This window comes from Physeter macrocephalus, chromosome 11 (assembly GCF_002837175.3).
Source record: "Physeter macrocephalus isolate SW-GA chromosome 11, ASM283717v5, whole genome shotgun sequence".
Classification (NCBI taxonomy): domain Eukaryota; kingdom Metazoa; phylum Chordata; class Mammalia; order Artiodactyla; family Physeteridae; genus Physeter; species Physeter macrocephalus.
Window position 1 is genome coordinate 4,044,754 of NC_041224.1, and position 23,017 is coordinate 4,067,770.

The following is a 23,017-nucleotide window of genomic DNA, read 5'->3' on the forward strand; positions in this document are numbered from 1 at the left end:
CCACCTAGAGGGGTGGGATAGGGAGGGTGGGAGGGAGGGAGACACAAGAGGGAAGAGATATGGGGACATATGTATATGTATAACTGATTCACTTTGTTGTAAAGCAGAAACTAACACACCATTGTAAAGCAATTATACTCCGATAAAGATGTTTAAAAAAAAAAAAGTATTCATTCTTGGGACTTCCCTGGTGGTCCAGTGGTTAAGAATCCGCCTTCCAATGCAGGGGACACAGATTCGATCCCTGGTTGGGAAACTAAGATCCCACATGCCATGGGGCAACTAAGCCCGTGCGCCTCAACTAGAGAGCCCATGTGCCGCAAACTACAGAGCTCACGCCCTCTGGAGCCAGCACAACACAGCTAGAGAGAAGCCCGCGCGCCTCAACACAAGATCCCGCATGATAAAGAGGATCCTGCGTGCTGCAACTAAGATCCGACACAGCCAACAATAAAATTAAATAAATAAATAAATAAATTTTTAAGGTATTCTTTCTTATATTTAAATAGATAGTTTTAAATATCAAGAAAACAAACGATGCTTTCAAATCAAGTTACCTTCTGATCATTTCTAAGTTAGAAGAAAATATGCCTTTTAAAAACAATTTTTATTGGAGTATAGTTTATTTATAATGTGTTAATTTCAAAATATGCCTTTTAATACCTAATATTTTTGAGTGTTCAGTAGTATGTAAAAGGTATATTAAAAGCAAATTCTTTTGTATTTTGTAACATTTAGGAGAAAAATACAAACAAGTGATAAACAGAGGAACAGAGTAGCTATTCCAGGGAAATTTACAAAGCATAAACTATCCCGAAAAATGAGTATTTATATTAAAAGTTTCCTTTTAGCCTCAAGGTGTTCTCTCTGTCTATATACATAGCCCTTTATCAGAAATAGATCATTTTGAGTTAGAATGCCAGTATCCTGTCATTAAAAGCAGTTTAAAATGAATTAACATAAAATTGCATCAAATTGAATTGAAAAGTGAAAGGTACTGTATTCAATTACATTATTGAGCTTCTACTATTCCAAGCACTTTACGTGGAATGTAAATTTCATTTACCATAAAAATAATAAGATATTTTCGTCTCTAACACTAAATGATATTTTACTAATCTTTAAAAAGCTTTTTCACTTACGTTTTTCATCTATAAAAACTTCACTAACAATTTCTCTTTTTTATTGTGGTAAAAAACACCTAACATTAAATTTACTATCTTAACCTTTTTTAAGTGAACAGTTCAGTAAGTTAAGTATACTTACAGTGCTATGCAACAGATCTCTAGAAACTTTTTAATCTTGCAAAACTCAAACACTATAAGCTTTAGACACTAATTCCTCCTCTCCTCTTTCCCCAGCCCTTGGCATCCACCCTTTCACTTTCTGTTCCTATGATTTTGACTACTTTAGATACTTCATATGAAGAGACTCAAACACTAACAACTTCTTATGGGCAACATTATATTTAGGTATGTTTTGATGAAAGCGAAGATTTAGTGCCTAGCATTTTAACCTGGACAAGAAATGTTTTCTAAAATAAACTGAACAGAAATGAATTTTGCCTGGAAAATCAACCCTGTATATATGTGGGCTGGAGCGGGGGCTGAGATGAGAGAGAGGAAGGGGCTATCATACTGGGCCTGCTGCTGGGTCAGTTGTTTCACTGCACTTGCCCTCATTCTAGGTATTTCCAAAGACCATCTCTAGGGAATTCCCTGGTGGTCCAGTGGTTAGGACTTGGCGCTTTCACTGCCAGGGCCCAGGTTCAGTCCCTGGTCGGGGAACTAAGATCCTGCACAGCGTGCCCCCCGCAAAAAAAAATAAAGAATTATAGTAGAAAATCTGGAGTGTGAAACCTTTCAAAGCAATTTTAAAAAGAACAGAAAACAAACAAAAAACAAAGTCTATCTCTACCATACAAATTCTCCAGGGTCACTTTTATCACAAATACCATTAACATGAACTAAGTGTTTTAATTATTCTCTTGCATTAACTTGTAGCATCCCTTTATATACTCCCTGTGCACACATAATTTTCAACAGTTGTAAATTCTACTATAGATCTGGAGGAATCCAAATGTAGAGTAATCTAGAGTTTAGGTAGTAAAACTAAAAATGGTTAGGATTATTAGTTGTTTATATCCTTAGCCATTTGTAACCAGAAAACAACATAAAGGCTTGCAGGTTAAATCATAAGAAGTATGGGATATAAATAAGGCTAAACTTTTACCTCCTATGCGTAAAAATCCTTTTACCCTTGAAATGCATATAAAATACTAAAGTGTGTCCAGAAACATTGAACAAATATAAATCACTCTACGGATGTTTTGCTCATGTATAGAGAGTTGTTAGTTTGACGCTATAAAGCCATAGGGAGTGGAAACACTATTTCTTTAAGGAATTCAGAACTAATTTCAGGTAATCATCCAACATACTTTTCCTTAAAGTTATATACAATCTTCAGATACAACATCTCTGAGGTGTAAGATTTCACCTCAGCCCTCATTCAATAACCATTTTTTGAGCACTTCTTACGTATTACGACAGGTATTACAAAGGAAAAGAAAAAAAGACCCAGTCCTTGACCTCCAGTATTTCCAAGACTTAATGTTAACTCAGATGAATAAATGTAATTACAACTCAGTGTGATACATGCCATTAGGATAAGGAATCATCCAGGAAGCCTCTATTAGCTAGACTGGGATAGTCTACAGATTTAAGCTGATTTATAAAAGACAAGCCAAGAATTAAATAATCAAAAGCACTGAGGCAAGAAGGAGCATTATGTACAAAGACAGAGGTGTGACAGACAGGTACACGTACAGGCAACTAAAACTAGCTCTTCGTGAATTGTACAAAGGATACACGGAGGGTGGCAGGTGGCAAGAGAGAAAGACCAAGTGCGAGGACCACATCAGAAAGGGATTTATATGCGGAGGGTGAAAAGAGTTAATAAAGGGGTAAAGATAAGTGCGTGAAGACTTATTACTATGACACCAAAGTTACCAGAGGGTTCTGTACGGTGATAAAGATAGAAAGTGGTCAAGGTCTAGGGAAGGTGGTGATATATGGTGATATAAATGGGAGTCAGGGCATGGATCAAGGACATAAGAGAGGAAATGTCAGACAGATTTAGTAATGGACCTGTGCTTGAGTTAAATGCACACGTAAACACTGGGGGGGGTCAAAGAAGATACTCAAGAAGAGGAAATTATTTGTCTCTGCTTTGGGATATAATGGGATGGGATATAACGAATTACTCAAGAAGGAATTATTTGTCTCTTCTTCAGGGTATAATCAGATGGTGCCGATATAGATGTTTTAAAAACATAGAGAGAGAGAAAGTCAAGAGCTGGTCTAGTTGATTAGCATAAATGGCTTATGTAAGCCCAAGTCTCATTTTTAATCTTCACACAGTTAATTCAACAGGTTTTAGTTCTCTGTACCATTTTTTATTGTGAAAGTAATTCTTATCATGAACTTGCTTTGAAGCTGACTGTACGATTTAATAGGCAGCATAGAGAAAATAATGCAATGCAAATAAAAAACCTTTTGTGAATTATTTCTCTCTTGAATGAATCCCTTTGCCAACTGTCTCTTGAGCTCCTGCTAAAATCATCTTTGGGCAGCAAGGAAAAGCTAAAGTTTACGCAAAACAAAGTAGTTTAAAACATTGAATGAGTTTATTCCTCTGGGTCAAGTATAATTATATGATGCGATCAACATTTTCAACTGACTCACTAAGTTTTCGGCTACAGATCAGCCCTGAATTGTGAACCAATATACAGCTTCTTTAGTACTTTAATAAAATCCTAAAGTTGGAACACTTCAGAGAATGTTTACTTATAATCCACCCTCTCACTTAAGACAGAAATCTATATACTAAAGTGCGTCAGCCCACGCACTTTTCAAAGCCAAGGTTTTACATATCACATGTTCCTGAGATGCGGACTTTGTAGTCGGGTTTCTAAACTTCCTGAGCTGAGAGTCAGATCCAAGCTACGGTGAACTCACTGAAATAAGAAATTCACCCTGTGAGGCCTCTGAAGAAATGGACTGTGAACCTATCCCAGGCGACCCCACTCCAGCCTGTGCTCAGAATGATTAAGTCTTTTTTCCATTTGAATTTCTACAGTCCCTATCTCACCATATATTGGCTAACAATAAATTTAACAGCTGCTTATTTTGTTTCCTATTCACCAATGTGGCAGTCTTTACACATATACTGCAGGATGTGGTATTATTTTGACTGAAGATATGAAAAATAAATGAGTCACCATCTGTGGATACCACAAAGAAAAACAGTCTGAAGAATTAATCACTACATCATGGTTAAATCAAAATTGTGGCATGCTGTGGTAATTCTGGCTTGCTTTATGACTTGTGAAATAAAAGTAACAGTCAAGTGATGGAAAATTGAGTTAGCCAGAATGTAATCATCTCGGCAATACGAATGATTATTTTCTTCTTATGTCTTGATTAGGGCAAACTTTACACCAATTTTGTTACAGCTTTAAATAACAGAACTCTGAAATCTATCAGCTCAAAAAGTATCTACTACCAGCTTACATTAGATGTAGTTATTATTTTATGTATCATACCAACTTCAGCACTTACTTTCAGTCCCTCAAGAAACAGTCTATTCATGAGACCTGGAAAAACCAGGTATTCACCTCTCACAACACCTTTATGGTACTCCTTCCACATGAAAATGATGCTAGTAGCTCATCAAAAGTAAGGCATGATTAAAATTTATTTTTCTAGTAACAGAAAAGATTTGTGCCAATTCACTCATATTCTCTTGTGTGGCCCCCCTTTGAGTGTCGTGCAATTCAGTTCAGCAAGTATTTATCGTATATCTGTTCTCTGCCAGGCACTGATATAGGAACCTGCTCATAAAAGGAACAAACTAGATCCCTGTCCTTGGGGAACATACATTCTAACGGGTGAGACACACAATAAGCAAAAAAATGTAATAAATGAATTACATACAATGATATCATCTCTGTAAATAATATAAAGTTACATCATAAGAAAAAGTCGAGCAAAGCAAGTGTATCAGGAGAGCCAGGGGTGGTGAGAAGGTGGGGCTGTTTCAGTATCATCTGGGGGAATCAGGATAAGCCTCAGAAGAAGGTAAGATTTCAACAAATACTGAAAAACCAAGTTAACCAAGTAGATTTCAGGGTAGAGGAGGGAGCAGATTTCAGAGAAAGGGAAGAGCAAGAGCAAACTGGGAATATACCCTGAGAGTCCAACAACAGGGAAGGCAGGGCAGAGAGTGGCAGAGAGGAAGCCAGGGAGGTCAGGATGGGCCATCACAGGGGCTCTGGCTTCTACTAACTGAAATGTTCTGACCACCAGCAATAACATTAGGTCCAGATACGACATTAACTGCACATTAGATTCCACGTTTCCTAGAGAACAAAGAAGTCCCTTTAATTTCTGACCTTACCCCTACCAACTTTCTGACTTTGCTTCCTTAATTCCTCTTTTCCTTTCAGCATCTTTAATTTCCAATAATAAAATTATATCTCGCTCGTTCAAATATGGTTACACTATTTCCCCATCAAACCCAGATAGTTTCTAAAAATAAAAACTAAACTGCTTTCCTATGTGCATACCTGCTTTATCTTTGTTTATAAACACATATAAACTAAAGAAGGCAGGAAAGAAGGTTATAACAAAGGACCTTATTTTGACCCAAAAGGCATCGCTACTGGTAGTGGTTTTTTGCTTTTGTTTTTAGATTAATCTATGAGTACAACTGAGGAAATCTGCAGTGAGTCTCCTTTTTTAATATTGCCAATGAGCAGATATATTCATTCATTTTTTTCTAATTTATTACATATGGTAATATAGACGGAAAACAACAAGAAACACAAGCTTTTAAGAAATTGGGCTTCACTTAGCTAAATGAAAGTCAGGAGAACAGGCAAAGAAGAAAAAGAGGAAGCATGGTATACAAATTGTCAAACCAGAATGATTATCTTTAATAAATACAATAATTTAGCTTTAATAAACTCAGATAAAATATTAAGGGATTCCTCTACATAGATCTCAATGTTCGCTGATTCAAAGAGAAAAAGAGGCTTCCCTGGTGGTGCAGTGGTTGCGCGTCCGCCTGCCGGTGCAGGGGAACCGGGTTCGCGCCCAGGTCTGGGAGGATCCCACATCCCACATGCCGCGGAGCGGCTGGGCCCGTGAGCCGTGGCCGCTGAGCCTGCGCGTCCGGAGCCTGTGCTCCGCAACGGGAGAGGCCACAGCAGAGGGAGGCCCGCATACCACCAAAAAAAAAAAAAAAAAAAACAAAGAGAGGTAATAATGGATACGACAGGAATTTATTAAAATACTTTTCTTCTTTAGAGAAAATTTAAAATCTAAAACATAAATGTCTCTCTGTAATTAAAATTCAAACCTTTAGTTTACTACAGGCAGAGCCACTTTATTTGGAAAATTGTATGATTCTCTAGTTTACGTCAGGAAATCACCTTTCCTTCGGATATGTGCCACAGTAGTTGCGTGACGTTACCTTCAACGTTTAAGTAATGCTTTCAATGGGAGTTATTTTATCCTCACTATGTAGTACAGCATAACGTGGGACAGTGAGAAATAAAGTAATCTCTTGATAATAAAGTTCTTTTTCCTGACAAAACGCACATTCAAGTAAGGAAAATAGGGCACAATAAAGTAATACATAGATAAAACTCGTACAAACAGAATAAAATCAGTGTAAAAAATTTACACCCATATTAAAGGAATGCTGGAATTAATACAATTAGAATTAATGATTAGAATAAACTAGGATTAGGAAAGAAAAGCATCTGAAAGAAAAGAGTTGTAAACTATGCTCAGAAAGAGATGATAAATTTCACTTGCTCCTCCAAGTCAAATTGGCTCCACCAAGGCTGGACTGGAATACGGGCAAAGATGCAAAACTAACATTAAAATACTGAAGTACATATCCACCTTAAATCTTTTAGGGAATATAAATGTATTTATATTCTCTCTCTCTCTCACACACACACACACACACACCGCATACCTATAGATTTTTAATACTTACATGACCTATCTTTTTCATTCACTTGAAAAAAAAAAGTAAAGAGAAAGTTATAAACAGAAATAGCTGGCATTCCAAGAAAAATATGGCTATAGTTAAAGTGTGAATCTGATATTTCTTTGGATGGAAAAGTGGAAAAAAAATCTAGTCATAAATTAGATTTGAGTCATGTTCCTTAGTAACATGGTTGCTGATTTTTCTCATATTGACAGACATTCTTTCCACTTGATCTTTTTTTCAAATGGTTTACATCACCTTTGGACCACAAGGAAGAACAGCAGTGGTGTCCCATAGAGTCATATGTTTTTATTAAATTTCTTATGAAAACCAAAGTAAATTATGCTGCCCAAAGTGACAGGTGGAATCCAAAGGGACTCACAGATTTATAGATAAAATCATCTAAGCTATAAATATACCCATTTTTCTAAAAAAAGGATCAGGCATAAAAGGTAATGACTGGAATAGGTGGAAGAAGGCAGCACAGAGAGTCAGCCATGAAATTAATTGCAGCAGAAATGGCAGAAAGAAGAACAACAGGATAATAAAAAGGCCCCTTCCCTACAGAGCAGCCAAAGATTTAACACAGAATGGTGGAGAAATTATCGAACTGCAGCCCCGTGTAAGGATGAAGAGCACGTTAACTTACATATCTGATGACATCTTTAGAAAGAGAAGATATTATAATAATGATAAAAAATATATTTAGTAAATCTGGCCATGATAATCAGGGGCTATGTATCTTATACCTTTGAAATCTGATATGTGACCTTTGAGAACTCTGACCAAATTAATAACTTCTCTAAATAGTCTGGTCTGTCTCAGGCACGTAGTCAAGGCTTCAGTTCAATGCTGAATCAGTAAAGATAGCGTCGTTTTATGAAAACACCATTACCACACCTTGTGGCAAATGGTAGACGGAATGGCTTCAAACTAAAATTATCTTAAGTGTTATGTGACACAGCATAATAAAATTTGGGAGGTTGAGGTCTAAGTATAATAATCATCCTTGTTGCCATTCTTAGTGCTTCCAAGGGATTTTTAATTTTTTTAAATAATTTAATTTTTAATTTTAATCATTGAAAGAGGAAAAGGAAAAAAGATTAAGTACAGTCATTGCTGAATAGTTTCTATTACTTTCATTAAAAAATTTAATACTAACTTTTTAAAGCTCACTTGAGGTACTGCCTGTTTTCTCATTTAGTTCATAACTATCAATGAAATTCTGATATAAAGAATTTTAGACAGCAAAGCTGAAGCTGTCACTACTTTTCTTATTAACTTTCAGAGGCAACTGATTCTGGAAAACAAAGGCTACTACAAGAAATACAAGCACAAAAACAAACACAAATATTTAAGGAGTGCCTACAAGTAGTGATTTTAATATATACTTGGCAGTATGTAAGGCTTATAAGAGCTTTACTATTTCCTGAAATTAAATCACATGAAAAGAAGGAATTATTTAAAACACCAGAGTTCTGCCATTCATACCTATCATTTTAAGCTATATAAACAACACAAATCAAATTCAATCATTCATCTGACAAATATTTACTGAGTACTTATCACACGCTGGATAATATTTTAGAAACCAGGAATACGGTAGCGAAAGAAAGAGTAAACTCCCGCTCTCATGAAACTTACAGTATAAGGAGGTAGGCAGAACATAAGTAAATATAAATATGTCAGATACTGATAAATGCAGAGAAGAAGAAAAATGAGTCGGGGGTAAAATTGTAAATAAGTTGCTCAAGGAAGACCTCATTGGGAAAGAGATATTTGAGGAAATTGTATTTTATTTTATTTTTATTTTTTTTGCCACGCCATGGGATCTTAGTTCCCTGACCAGAGATCAAACCCAGGCCCCTGGCAGTGAAAGTTCTAACCACTGGACTGACAGGGAACTCCCTTGAGGAATTTTAAATATCTCTTTAAAGGAGGAGAGAGCTAGCCATGTGGAAAACTGGGCAAGGTGAGGGTGGGAGAAGACATGACAAGCCTTGAGGCACTAGCATGCCTGGCTCTAATTAGAAAAATAGCGAACAAGGAATCAGATGGTTCAGGGCCTTTTTTGCTATGGCAAGCGCTTATTTTTATTCTGCATGAAATGATAAGCCCTTGCAGGGTTTTGAGCAGATAAATTACCTAACGTACAATCATTTTAGCTTCTGTGTTGAGAACAGACTAAAGGGCAACAAGGGAGGAACCAGTCAAACTAGTCAGGAGACTGTTCCCAACAATCAGGGAGAAGAGGTTCAGATGAGGGAAGTAATAATACAGACCATGAGAAACGGCTAGTTTCTGGATACACTTTGAAGTTAAAGCTAACAAGTTTTGCGAGTAGCATGGTACAGAGTGATAACGCCAATGATTTTCATCTCAGGAACAGGAAGAATGGGCTCTCACTTACTGAGTGGGAAATACTGCAGCAGGAGCGGGGGCGGGGTGGGTGGGAGGTCAGGAGTCCAGTTCCCGATTTGCTCCCAGATGCTGCTCCTAGTGCAGATCTATATCAAGGAGGAAGCAGACTATGGTCCTGGAGTTCAGAGGAGAGGTACAGACTCCAAACACAGATTCTGGAGTCACAGATATAAAGGTGAATGACCAGACGAGGTCACCAAGAGGGTGGGGATAAACAGTAACGAGGAAAGCCCCAAGCCCTGGAGTACGGTAAAGTATAGAGGTCAAGGGAATGAAAAGAAAGAAGCCAAGGGAAGTGTGAAGGAGCAACCAGTGAGGTAGAAGGAAAGCGAGAAGGGTGTGCTATTCTGGAAGCAGAGGGAAGAAAATCATGTAAGCAAAATGTTCAGTGAACATATCTGGGACTAGAAATTATTTCTTATTCAGGATTATTTTCTTAACCTATATTCTCAGATGTAGAATTACTAGGACCAACTGATAAAATCGTTGAAAAGGCAAATACTAGGGAAACAGACCTGTGGTACTCCATTGGAGCTGCTACTTAGTGTCCAGGCTAATCCATACTTTCTGAATTCAGTTTTCCACTGTTAATAAATTTACCTAACTATAATCAAAGAGCTCATATTAATTTTCAACAAAAGTACCATGACTAAAAAGTATCATGACTTTGACAACGGACTTCATAGAAGAGGTAACTGGTATCTATAACACTCATCTGATTTATATAAATTAAGTCACTTACTATTGTTCTCAGTCCAATTTCCTGTTTCTTTCATTGCATTCACTATAAATGTCATTCTTTCATTTGCTTATTTGCTTATTTTCTTGTCTATCATCTGTCTCCTCTAGTAGAGAAGCTATGTGAAAGGCAGGGATTATTTTTGTCCAATTCAGCCCCATATCCCCAGCACCAAACACAGTGCCTGGCTTTCAACAAATGAATGAATGAATCAAAACAATGACAAAGAATTGACACGACATTCTTACTGGAGAAACCTAGCTTCTGTTAGGGCACAGTTGCCTGGGGCAACTCAATGGTTTGCTCCAGTGGCCAATGTTTCCAAAGCAAAAATATTATGCAGAGGCTAGCATTTGTCTATCATCTGACTTATAACAGAGTATCAGAAATATGGTCCATCCTACAGATTCTAGCACCTGCCTTTATCACAAACCGTAAAACTTTTTTTCTGCTCGGTTTTCATCTTACTCTAAATATCACTGTGTTATGGCTCTCAGATCCCCCACCGTTGCTCAGGGGTTGCCTCAGCTACAGAGAGCACTACACCACAGGTCACGCTCTTTCTCAGGGTGACACACATCCAATGACTAACTGATGTAGAAACAGAAAGGCCTGGCTATCTCAGCCCAACTGGGGACAATTCTGAAAAGCCACTGTAGTTCCAGAGTTCCCCATGGGGCCAGAGGAAGGTGTCTTGTGCTGCATCCCAGCTCAGTTTTACCCTGTGCCCATTCCTGCTCCCTGCGTACCCCTTCCACAGGGGTTGATCTCTAGGGCGCTTCTTATAAACCTCTGAATAGTAAAGGTCGTTTCCAAATATGTTTCCCAGGTAACCTAATCTGTGACAGATGGTACCAGGAGTGGTCTGAGAAAGCAGGTGATAAGATGGGGCTTTGGAGCTAGGTCACTAGCTGCCTGGCTGGCAAAGAGGAGCGCAACCCCAGGGGCACACAGAGAACCCCTGGCACAAGGTGGCTGTCCACCTGTTAAAGCTCTCACCAGAGGCAGGTTGGGATGGTATACCAGCAGAAGGGGAACAGTTTAGCTAGAATGATGTTTGAGAAACACAGGAGAAATAAAAACTATAAGGACAATCAAAAAAGAATATAAAAAGCTAAGGGCAATATATGTATAACTGATGTACTTTGCTGTACACCTGAAACTAACACAACATTGTAAATCAAACACACTCCAATAAAAATTTTTTTTTTTTTAAAAAAGAATGCATTTGAAAATTTGAAGAAAAAAACAAAAGCTAAGGGCAAGTAACCACCAACATGAAAGAGCCAGAGGAACTCTCTGGTAGATACAAAAATGCTCTCAGATCTTGCAGCTTTTGGGCAAAGAAAGGTAATGACCAGGAACAGGGATTAATCGTCAGAGTAGTCAAAAACCCCCTCACTTCCAGGCACAGAAGATGTGCTAAGTCAGGATCCTGACTGGAAAAGAACAGGATCCTACCACATGGGATGAGATGTCTCGTTTGATGCCTCCCAAAATCCTGAATTCCCAGATTCCCCAGGACTTTCTGAACCCACAAAAGTGGCCTGCCCCTTCTTTTTGGGGGATGATGTAGGTAGAGGCTTCTCTCCCATAAGACAACCTGTGCCTCTGTAACCCCCCATCTGTCCACCCTCACCTCCTCTCCAGAAACCCTGGCCTATATAACTAGGGTTATTTCACAATATAACCCACCTGGGACGTAAGAGGCCTGATAAAGGAAAAAGAAAGGCTATCTGAGAAAGGAACTGCAAGATCTAGCAAGTTTGCATTAGCAAGGAGAGTACATCTAAGACTAAATTCTGAGGGTGTTTAATCAAAGGGGCTGGAATTTAAGATGAGACAAGGGAGAGTTTATTGATTTGAGGGCACTGTGCTGAGATGCAAGATTTACAACCGGCAAGAATCTCAGGAGACGGTACAAACTGGCTACCAGGATGGTTCCTAAAAACAGGGGCAAAGTAATAGCTCATGTAATGCTGAAATGCTAAGAGTGCTGGGGCGGATGGCAGAAGAAGGGAGTACAGGCTCAGAGAGCGCATGCTGGGGTGCACATGTGACATAAGGCCAGAACCCCATTGGATGGTGATGTTCCCTGGGAAGGCCCAGAAAACACACCACTTACCAAAGCCGTGAGGAATGTACTAGTGAGAAGACATCTACGTTACCAGGTTCTGCATGGTGGCTCTCTTCTGAAGGTCAGAAGTGACAGAGGAAAGGTTTTTATGGAACCAGGCTCATTAACAGCAATGGGGATAATAGAACCATGTGAGGACCAGAAGCCACCAGAAGCCAGGTAGGTACAACTATCCTGAGAGTGGCAAGGTTGGTGTGCAGGGGGTGCTGACCCACAGTTACAGACCTAATTCATAGAGTATGGCATCCCTAGAGACAAAATGAGAAGCTAACGAGGCTACTGTTCAATAGGTACATTCACAAGAAATCAAAGACGGATGACCACAAAGCTGAGGGTAGCTGCCCCAATGAAGTCCCAATCACATGCTCAGTTTCCAAACCTTCGCTAATTTTTGGACTCACTGATGGAAGAAGAAGCCTAGTCTCCAGAAGGGAGGATCTTGCAACACCATGGCAAGAATACAAGATAATAATTCCCCCAATCCTTCCCCAAACAGACCTATAGCCCTTTATTCAAGTCACTGTGCACTGGGGACAGGGAACACCCAAACATTTTCAGGGCACAGAGTTGACAGTGATACCAGGAGACCTGAAGCATCAATATGCTGTCCCTCCACGTTAGAAGGGTATGGAGGCCCGTAATTAATGGTGCCCTGGCCAACGTCTAGTTCATACTGGACCCATTGAGACCACAGACCCAGGCGGTGGTGATTTCCACAGTCCCCAAATGTAGAACCAGGATAGACATATACTTGGCGACTGCCACAACACCCGTATCAAATCTTTGGCCTATGAGGTAAGATATCTAATTGCAGAGAAAGCCAAGAGGAAGAAGTTGCAACTGCCCCATCCCAACCCTGACAAGATAGTAAATTATGAAACCAACATAATGTTGCTTGGGGAGTGGGGAATGGAAATTAGTTTTCCTTGAGGGTCTAAATAGCATGCAGGGGTGGTCTCAAGGCTGCTGGCCAGTCGACGTTGTAGCTCAACTTCTCTTTTTTCCACTTTTTTCTGTCCCCTCCCCCTCCAAAGGGGGTGATTCCAAGTATACTCCTTAATCACTCCATCTCAGAACCAGGTTCCTGGCTAAGCCAACTTGTAACAGGCATTTTCCACCTTGAATGTAAGTTATATTTCCTTTTTAAATAATCTTGGGCTTATCTTCAGGACTACTCCCCAATTTAATCTGGTAGTACTAGGTTTCATTTCTAGAAAACTTTTCCCAAAGTAGTGTCCTGCCAGGAAGTGTCTTTGAAAAGTCTGTGGGATTTTTCTCTGGGAAGAGCCCAGAAGTATAATTCCTGATTTACAGGTGGTCTCTGCATTTTAAATTATTGTTGACTCTTGTCAAACCCCATTTCCTCATTACAGATCCTAGGTAACCTCTCAATTCAACATTAAAAAAAAAACAACAAAAAAACAGCTTTTCTGATTCTAGATTGACACAGCTTATTCAAAATTAGCTTTTCATCTGTAAAGCTTTTCACTGATTATGGAAATATTCTCTTTTTATTTCAACAGCATTTAAGTATATAGGCCATACATGCTAAGTTCATAACTTGTTTTAACAGCTTCTTTGAAGTATATTTAAGTTATCTATATAAAGATAGATTTTATTTACACAGACAATAAAAACAAATATGTTGAGAATTTCCTTTTCTTTCATATAGCCTTGCAGTATTCTCTATACAATCTCTTGATTAATGTTGCTACTTACAAAGTTATACGTAATTTCAAAAACTTACATAAATTTTACAGGGTAAGGAATTTAAAATTAAACATGAAAAACTACTATCAATTAACTGTACCATGAAATCTTGAACTTAAACTGTAGAGTTTCTCAACTATTTCTATGAGTAAGTGTAGTTTATTATAAGTTTAAGTTAATAAATAATAACAACAAATAAATCAGGTGTGGGTCTTTAAAAAGTAGTCCATACTAATTGGCAAATATACTCTGCACAAAATCTTGGGTAATAAGAGATTCAAAATATTCTAAATACTGTGCAAGCTGATGAAAGCATTTTCTGCCGTTGAATTCAACTTCTTAAAATTAAACCTTATAATAAAAAAAACGAGAAGTATGTCTATAGTTACAATTGATTCTAGTGATGAGTTCATTTCTATGAAAAACCAAAGCAACATATGTGTTTTTAAATAGTACATGGTTTCTGTGGCTATACAGAAACAAATGGGATGACTGTTAGTGTGACAAAATTCTCTCAGAACATATTACTAAATTATGGCAGAAGTCTCTACCTTGAAGGAAAAAAACTGGAAAATTTTACAGTAGCCCTGGGTCCACAATTAAATGCTACCTAGACCAGGTGAAATATTGCACTGCATCTTAACCAAATACAGTCGATTTAATCAGAGATTCATGGATCTTGCTCCATTCTGGACCCTGTGGATTGTACTAACTCATGCTCACTTCTTCCTCTGCTTCTCCTACCACAAGAGTCAGATTCACCCACAAAGATGATGGAAGACCAGGTTTTATCAGCAGCCAGAAACAAAGTACAGACTGCCAATAATCATGAAAAGGCTTGCTCAGGTAATTTAGTCACTAGCCACTGCCTCATTCACCATAATCATGCCTCCCAAACAACAGAATCTGAAGATTCTTGCAAGAAAAAAGAATCTTCAGGGATAGAAACAGAGACAACTTTTGGTGGGGGGAGACACATGAGATTATCATTTGGCCAGCAATAGTTATGAGGAGATATATATATTTCATTCAAATCACTTCTAGTTATTAAACATACTGCACCATACTTGGATATTTTTATAGTTTATTATGTTAGGTTATCTTTAAGTTTTTGAAATTTAACTTAAAAATAGATAAAATAAAGATTATACGTACTTGGAAGAAACTGCCTCCATGAATTCATCCAAAAAATCATCATATTCAGGACCTCTCACTCTTCTCTGCCGTAGTCCAATGTACAATGGATCTTTAAGTAACTCCTATTTGTAAAAAAAAAGTTACCATAAGTATAGAAATAACTAAAGGCAAGTCATTTACTCTTTCTGAGTGAACCTCAGTTTTCTCATCTGTACAAAAAGGATAGAAATGGAAATAAAATCTAGCTATACTGGTTCAGAATTAACCTACAGAGTTATTATTTAGTATTATATATAATATAGTTATAGTGCTTATAAATAAGAATATGAAATATAATTACTAAACATTTAAAACATTCTTATGTTTTTATTGTTATTCTTATGTCTTATTCTAGAGGAGAGAAAAAGGTATTAATATCTCTCAGTTGTGTAAAATTCAAAAGGCAAAGTTCATCACAAAGAAAAATAATATTGAGATTTGAAGTATCATATTACCTTAGGAAATGGAAAGATAGCAATTCCTTTCTTAGATTTTTTTCTCAAACTGATATACATATATATATAGATATAGATATATATCAGGCAACACTACTCTGTTTAAGCTTTAGAATAGGTAATTTTTTAATGAAATCAGTTTTTAATTGAGGTATAATTTATATACAGTAATATGCACCCGTTTATAACAAAAGCTCCCAGTAAACTAGGAATAGAAAGGAAATTCCTCAACCTAATAAAGGGCATCTGTGAAAAACCCACAACTAACAACATATTTAACAGTGAAAGACTGAATGCTATTCCCCTAAAATTGGAAACAAGACAAGGATATCTAGTCTCATCACTTCTATTCAACACTATGCATACTAGAGATCCTAGCCATTAAAATAAGGCAAGAAAAAGAAAAAAAACAGGAATAAGGATTGGAAAGGAAGAAGTGAACTGTTTCTATTTGTACACACATGACCATGTACATGGGAAATGCTAAGGAATCTATCAAAAAATTCACTAGAAATAATACATGAATTTAACATGATTGTAGGATATAAGGTCAATATACACAAATCAAATGTATATCTATATACTAGCAATGAATAATTAAAAATGAAATAAAATACACAACTCCACTTACAATAGCATTCCAGAACATAAAATTCATAGGGACAAATTTAACAAAACATGTGGAAGGCCTATATACTGGAAATCATAAAATATTGCTGAAAGAAATTACAAAGACAAACTTTTTACAGCCTGGGAAAAATGGCAATCTGTTTGACATAATAGTGAAACAATTGACAACACTGCCGCCTTCAGTAACCTAGAATAGAGAAAAATGTACCTAACGAACTTGTGAATCTGACTAAAAAGATTTCCAGGCAGAATGCTGAATGCATAAACTGGCTGTGCGCTAAGGTTAAAAGGGACATGAACTAAAGAAGGAAATGTTCAGCTTGTGAGCTAAATTTAAACAGAATATAGAGGACACAAGACTTGCCTGTAAAAGATTTCCAAAGTAAAATAAGGCCTGTGGTCAAAGATCAACTTGAGTGTGTGGTTGTAATAACTCTTTTGAAAGCTTCTGATTGATTTAAAGTGGAGCCTAGGAAACCATTTTGCCTAGTTCAGTGGAACTGGTACCACAGCACTCTGATATGTCAACCAATAATAGGGAGAAGGCCTATTTTGAAAAGAATTGTGAGTAGGGCCTTTATCTAATGTAGTAGACTATAATCTGATACACAGAAAGCCAAAAAGAAATTTTTAAAGGTACTGTACTACTTGGATTAATTGACACACAGACACTTCAAAACGAAAATACTTCACTGGATCCTCCACTTTCCACAGGCAGGAAGCAGACTGAGAGAGCCATTCTGATGCAACGGGGCCATTTCTTATGGAAAAGGAAGACTATCTCAGAGGACAGAGCCAAGAGCCCAGACAGAAGAGCCAAAAGCCTAGGAGAACAATGAACTACAGAACCACTCTGAAGAAAAAGAACTGGGCCTATTCAAAGAACATTCCCTGCTCCTCAAGTAGGTGGCCTGGTAACATACGTCCATTGGGAATTCAGAATTGCTACGAACCACTTAGAGCCATATGACTCCTATTCCTGCCATTCTGAAAGGGAGTGTTGACTGTGGTCGTTCTGTCCCTGCCTCACCATCGCATGCCTGGTATGTGGGAACACATAGGAGGAGCCACAGCAAGGGGCAAAACACGAGGATCTTCATTTGCATCTAGACCTGAGTTAGATGACAGGATTCTGAACTGTGGGCCTGCTGTTTTTCCTGGGATGACATTTTTGGAAACCTAGGATGGAGATGAGCATATTTTACATGTGGAATGTGAACAATGTGTGAAGGGTGAGAATCTCTATGGAGAAAGGCTAAGCTGTCCCAAGCATCCCAGCCTCCCTAGCCGTTCCAGGGAATCAAGAACATTAATAAAACAGTAAGTATTCTAAGTCACTAGGTTTGGAGGTGGTTTATAGATAAATGATATGGTTTTGCAGGTGTGGTTATGTTGTTAAGAAGGTTAAACCATTTGAATCACCTATGCTGGAATTTGCTTACAGACAACAGAAACTATAGCCCAGCTTACACGTCTTGTCCTAGTGTAATTAATAACAGTATCCTCTTTCATTGTGAAAGTGCCTCGGTTTGGCCAATACAGTATGTGGTCGAACCACTTACAATGTACCGCACAGCACTGAGTTAAGGCTTTCTGGCTAGCTGGAAGTTAACATATCAAATCATATAAATGTATTTCACAGGAAATGTAAAATCTGAAACTGAGTACTGTTGTAAAGCCCAGCTGTTCCTTGAGGCCTAAAGACTTTAAACAATCTACTGGCAGGCTTCTGAACAGTTGATGTTGAAGTGCCAATGAGCTACTAATGGCTGCCAGAATTAAAATACTTTCTCCATGTCTGGGATACAGTTTGACTTCTAAAATGTGAATTAGAAAAAGAACACAATTGAGGAAAGATGTTACATTTTTCCCCTTCTCTTTCCTCTAATTCTTTCCCATGCTAGTAATTAAAGTATATCATAAAGAAGTCTGCTACAGTGAAGAGTCAATTATGAAGACTTATGAACAAGATAAAGCTTTTGAATTAAATCAGGAAGTTATAAAATTCTTCCAGTCATAATGTCTCTGTAAAAAATTACTGTTTTTAAAAAATTTCATGATAATTAAGGCTTTAATAATGAGTGCATTCTTGGAGATCTGGCTGACAAAAAAATAACATCTACCAAAAGCAATTTAACAAGATTACCCAGTTGTGATAATGGCACCAGAGACCAAGTAGGCTGGCACAGAAGTGACATTAATTCATTGGATTAAAAATTTCTCACAGCCAAGAGTAAAAACTTAATAGATCTTTGCTGGAAAATAAATGAAAGACTTGGTATTAAGCAAACACTTTAAAAAGATTAGACCTCCTTTTTTTGCGGCACACAGGCCTCTCACTGTTGTGGCCTCTCCGGTTGCGGAGCACAGGCTCCGGACGCGCAGGCCCAGCGGCCATGGCCCACGGGCCCAGCCGCTCCGCGGCATGTGGGATCCTCCCGGACTGGGGCACGAACCCACGTCCCCCGCATCAGCAGGCGGACTCCCAACCACTGCGCCACCAGGGAAGCCCAGATTAGACCTTCTTTAACAAGAGGTGTCACATGCAATGCATTTGCTGTCACTGAAGACTTACAAAGACTTAGAAGCATGTGAGAAGGAAAAAACTTAGGCTTTGAAAGAGAGTAAAGGACAAAAGCATATGGAAACATAAGAGAGTTTCAAAAAGGAGATAAGGAGGGTATATATTGGTAAAATTAATTATCATACTTCTTAGCACTGTCTCAACTCTGGAACCTTGGGAATTTTTATTTGAAGTTAATAGTAATCACTGTCAACTTTTACCATGTTCATATCTCTCATTTCTACCATTCCAGTCTAAAGTTTCTGAGAAATAAAAAATATTTTCTCAATATTCTAAAGTTTTTAAAAATCATTACAAAAAGCAGTACTTCCTATCAGAAAATTTGAGAGCGCTGAAATGTAAAATCAAAAACAAAGAAAACCAAAAAGCTCTACCCATTCAGAACTACCCCACCACTAGCACCTTGAGGCATATTCTTCTATGTCCTTTTCTTTACATCTATGCATGTATAATATTATCTGTCCAAATTGGGGACAATATCATAGACTGTTTTATAACCCCTTTTCACATAGGAATATACTGTGGAAAGTTTTCACATCACTCACTAGATGAACATTTTTTAAATTTGTGATCTGTATTGGAACTCTGCCCTTCTAGAGAGGATGAACAAATTAACAATCCCCCACCCCTCAGTGACATATAATAAATATGTTTATTTTGTTGCAACCAAACAGTATTATCTTTCCACATATGTGTGTGTGTGTGTGTGTGTATATCTGAAGTATACATGTAAAATATATAATAAATAAAATATATAGTAGAGTTAAAAATATATAAATATATTTAAATAATTATCAAGTAGTATTCATCTATATTTCTTTTCTAATATCATTAAACATTTTTCATAAGTTTACTGACCATTTTCATTTCTTCATTATTAAATTATCTGTGACCATGTGTCCTTAGGCAATTTGTATATTTCATATTTAACATTTTCTCATTGAATTGAAACTGTTCTTTGAATACTAAGACCATTTTAAATCTTTATCTGCCATAAATGTTATGAATATTTCCCATTTCAGCATTTATTTTTAAATTATATTTATAATATACAGATAATCATACTCTATGCTGCTATTTACTCATTATTTGCAAATGAAAATCCAAATTCTGTAAAGAAATAATATAAACTTTTTGCTGTTTTGCTGGTTCATGTCATCAGTATGATTAAGCAATCTAACTGCCAATGCTCAGCCAAGAGTCTCAAGCAATACTTACAATGTCAGCATGCATACGAGCTGGCATGAACGTTAACAAGCAGTGGAAATAAAAATGATTAAAATTTGACTGTGGTTCAGTAAGTCTGGAGTGGAGCCCAGGATTTTGCATTTTTAACACATGCCCCCAGTAATTCTGAACTGGTTTCGTTCATGGAACGTGTATTGAGAACCACTCGTTTCAACCTTAAATTATTAAGTTAAAATAAAATTATTCTACTTCCCCGAAAGTTCCTGTCTCAGGTAAATTTTTTTCTATTTTCGTTTATATAATGGGTATTTCTGAAATATATCACAAACTTCAAGGAGCTCCTGAGACTTACAGTGCATATAAAACCAAACTGTAGACCCCATTCTCTTTCCCAAGGCATTGGTGTTGTGCCTCAGAAAACAGATGAATAAATCTTTGATATAATCCTAATTTAGAGAGGGTGAGGTAAGAGGAGACGATGAAAAAGTAAGCATGTGACAATACACACCAAGCTGGGAACTGAGGGATTATCTTCTCTCCTCTGGCTCTACTATACAATATAACGATTAGTACTCATTCAAATGCAGGATCACTCGACTGAAATGGCAAGCAACCCCCATAATATGAAAGGACAAAGATAAAAAGTGAGGGGGGTTGAGGGAGAAATGCTGACAACCTAGCTGGAACCATGTGGCAGGCAGAATAATGACATGCTCCTTCCCACAAACCTATAAATACATTACCTTTTGTGGCATAAGAAACTGCAGAAGTGATTAAAGGTGAGTCCTTAAAAGCGAAAAACCTTTTCTGGCCGTAGTCAGAGAAAGAAAGGGGATGACAGAAACAGGGTCAGAGAGACACTACATTGCTGGCTTTGAAAATAGATAAAGGGGACCATGAACCAAGGACTGGAGGCATTTCTCTAGAAGCTGGAAAAGACAAGGGTGTGGAACTCAGTCCTGCTGACATCTTTTATGATTTTAGCCTGTTGAAACTTGTGTCAGGCTTGTGACCTATAAAACTATAAGGTAATATATTTGTGCTATTTTAAGCCACTAAGTTTGTAGTAACTTGTCATGGTAGCAATAGAAACCTAGTACCAGTCACATTCTAGTACCAACAATGACTTCTGTACAAGTGCTGAAAGATACATGGCAGGTTCATACGGCCGAAAAATCTGTAAGGTTTTTCTTCTGTTCCGTTTCTCCCCAACACAGCTGCTTCATGCCAAACATGAAGAGTACTTTCTAGAACAAAAGGGGGAACCTCCTCAATGGGAAGAGGCTTCAACTTTGTGACTTTAAGTTCCAATAAGGATTCCAGATCTAGATACACTGTCCACATGAACTGAAGGCCAGACTAAACATAAAGCTAGAATCAGAAAAGCTGAGACCCAGAGCAGCAGTTTAATAAACAGAGACTGACTATGTGGAGACAATATTCTCCCACTCATACTGCCCATGCCCTCTTGAAGAATGACCATGTGTTACGGGCTCAGTTGTGCCCCTCCAAAATTCACATGTTCAAGTCCTAATCCCAGTATTTCAGCATATGACTGTATTTGCAGACAGGGTCTTTAAAAAGGTAAATAAATTAAATGGGGTCACTAGGGTGGGCCCTAATCCAACATAACTGGTGCTCTTCTAAGAAAAAATGAGGACACAGATGCACAGAGACAAAATACCACTGAAGGAAGACAAGCCAAGGAGAGAGAGCTTAGAAGAAACTGACTCTGTTGACACCTTGATCATGGACTTCTAGCCTTCAGAACTGTGAAAAAATAAATTTCTATTGGCTAAGGCACCCAGTTTATGGTACTGTTACAGCAGCCCAAGCAAACATACACCAGGTGATGCATGTAGCAGTTTTTAAGACTGGAGGGGTCAAAAGGAACATTTACTCACATCTTTAGTAAAATATCAAGCTTCGATATTGGTCACTTACTTAAGAAAAGATAAATGATAAACATAACTTCTATGAAAAGATTTGGCAACAACAGAAAAAAAAAAGAAATAAAGTATGGAATGCTCTTAAGAGACAAAGACAATTTACTTCAGGTAAAAGATAACTTTTATATAGCAACTGCTTCACAAGTAAATTAAAGAAAACGTGGACTATGAAATAATAGATGAAAGGCAAGATAAAAACACAAACATCCTGCCTAAATAAATGTTCTGCATTATTAACTTAAAGAATAAGAGTATTTTTTAGGCAAGTACTTCTGTGGCTCAGTTCCAGTGTCTTTGTTCTTTTTTTTTGTTGCTGTTTTTTTTTTTGTTGTTGTTGTTGCTGTTTTTTGTTTTTGCGGTACACGGGCCTCTCACTGTTGAGAGGAGCACAGGCTCCGGACGCGCAGGCTCAGCGGCCATGGCTCACGGGCCCAGCCGCTCCGCGGCATGTGGGATCCTCCCGGACCGGGGCACGAACCCGCGTCCCCTGCATCGGCAGGCGGGCTCTCAACCACTGCGCCACCAGGGAAGCCCCAGTGTCTTTGTTCTTTAAATTTCTTTTAGTTGTAAGCTGCAGAGATTGAAGAAGGCAGGCAAGTGTGATTTAACAGCAAGTGAGGACTGTCTTATCAATCAGCTGCTAATTCCTTTTCTACCTTCATTACTACTCAATATAGGTACTTATGATAAAAGAGGAAAACATTTGTAATTTATAAAAAAGGGATCTAGCCTTCATGAAACTTTGCTAAGTTATTCTGGCTAAGAAACTAACTGTTGTTAGAAATTGCTTTTGTATTTTTATTATGAGGTGTTAAAACTGGACAGATGGGCTTCCCTGGTGGCGCAGTGGTTGAGAATCCGCCTGCCGATGCAGGGGACGCGGGTTCGTGCCCCGGTCCGGGAGGATCCCACATGCCGCGGAGCGGCTGGGCCCGTGAGCCATGGCCACTGATCCTGTGTGTCCGG

General features: G+C 38.0%; 1 protein-coding gene across 1 annotated transcript in view; it reads right to left on the minus strand.

Annotated features, from left to right (window-relative positions):
• ME1 (malic enzyme 1) overlaps window positions 1–23,017 on the minus strand; it is a 191,137-nt gene that overhangs the window by 80,816 nt on the left and 87,304 nt on the right. Inside the window, exon 6 of the mRNA XM_024132987.2 lies at window positions 15,225–15,328. Within this exon, the coding sequence (XP_023988755.1) occupies window positions 15,225–15,328 (104 nt within the window). The remainder of the gene's footprint in view (window positions 1–15,224; window positions 15,329–23,017) is intronic.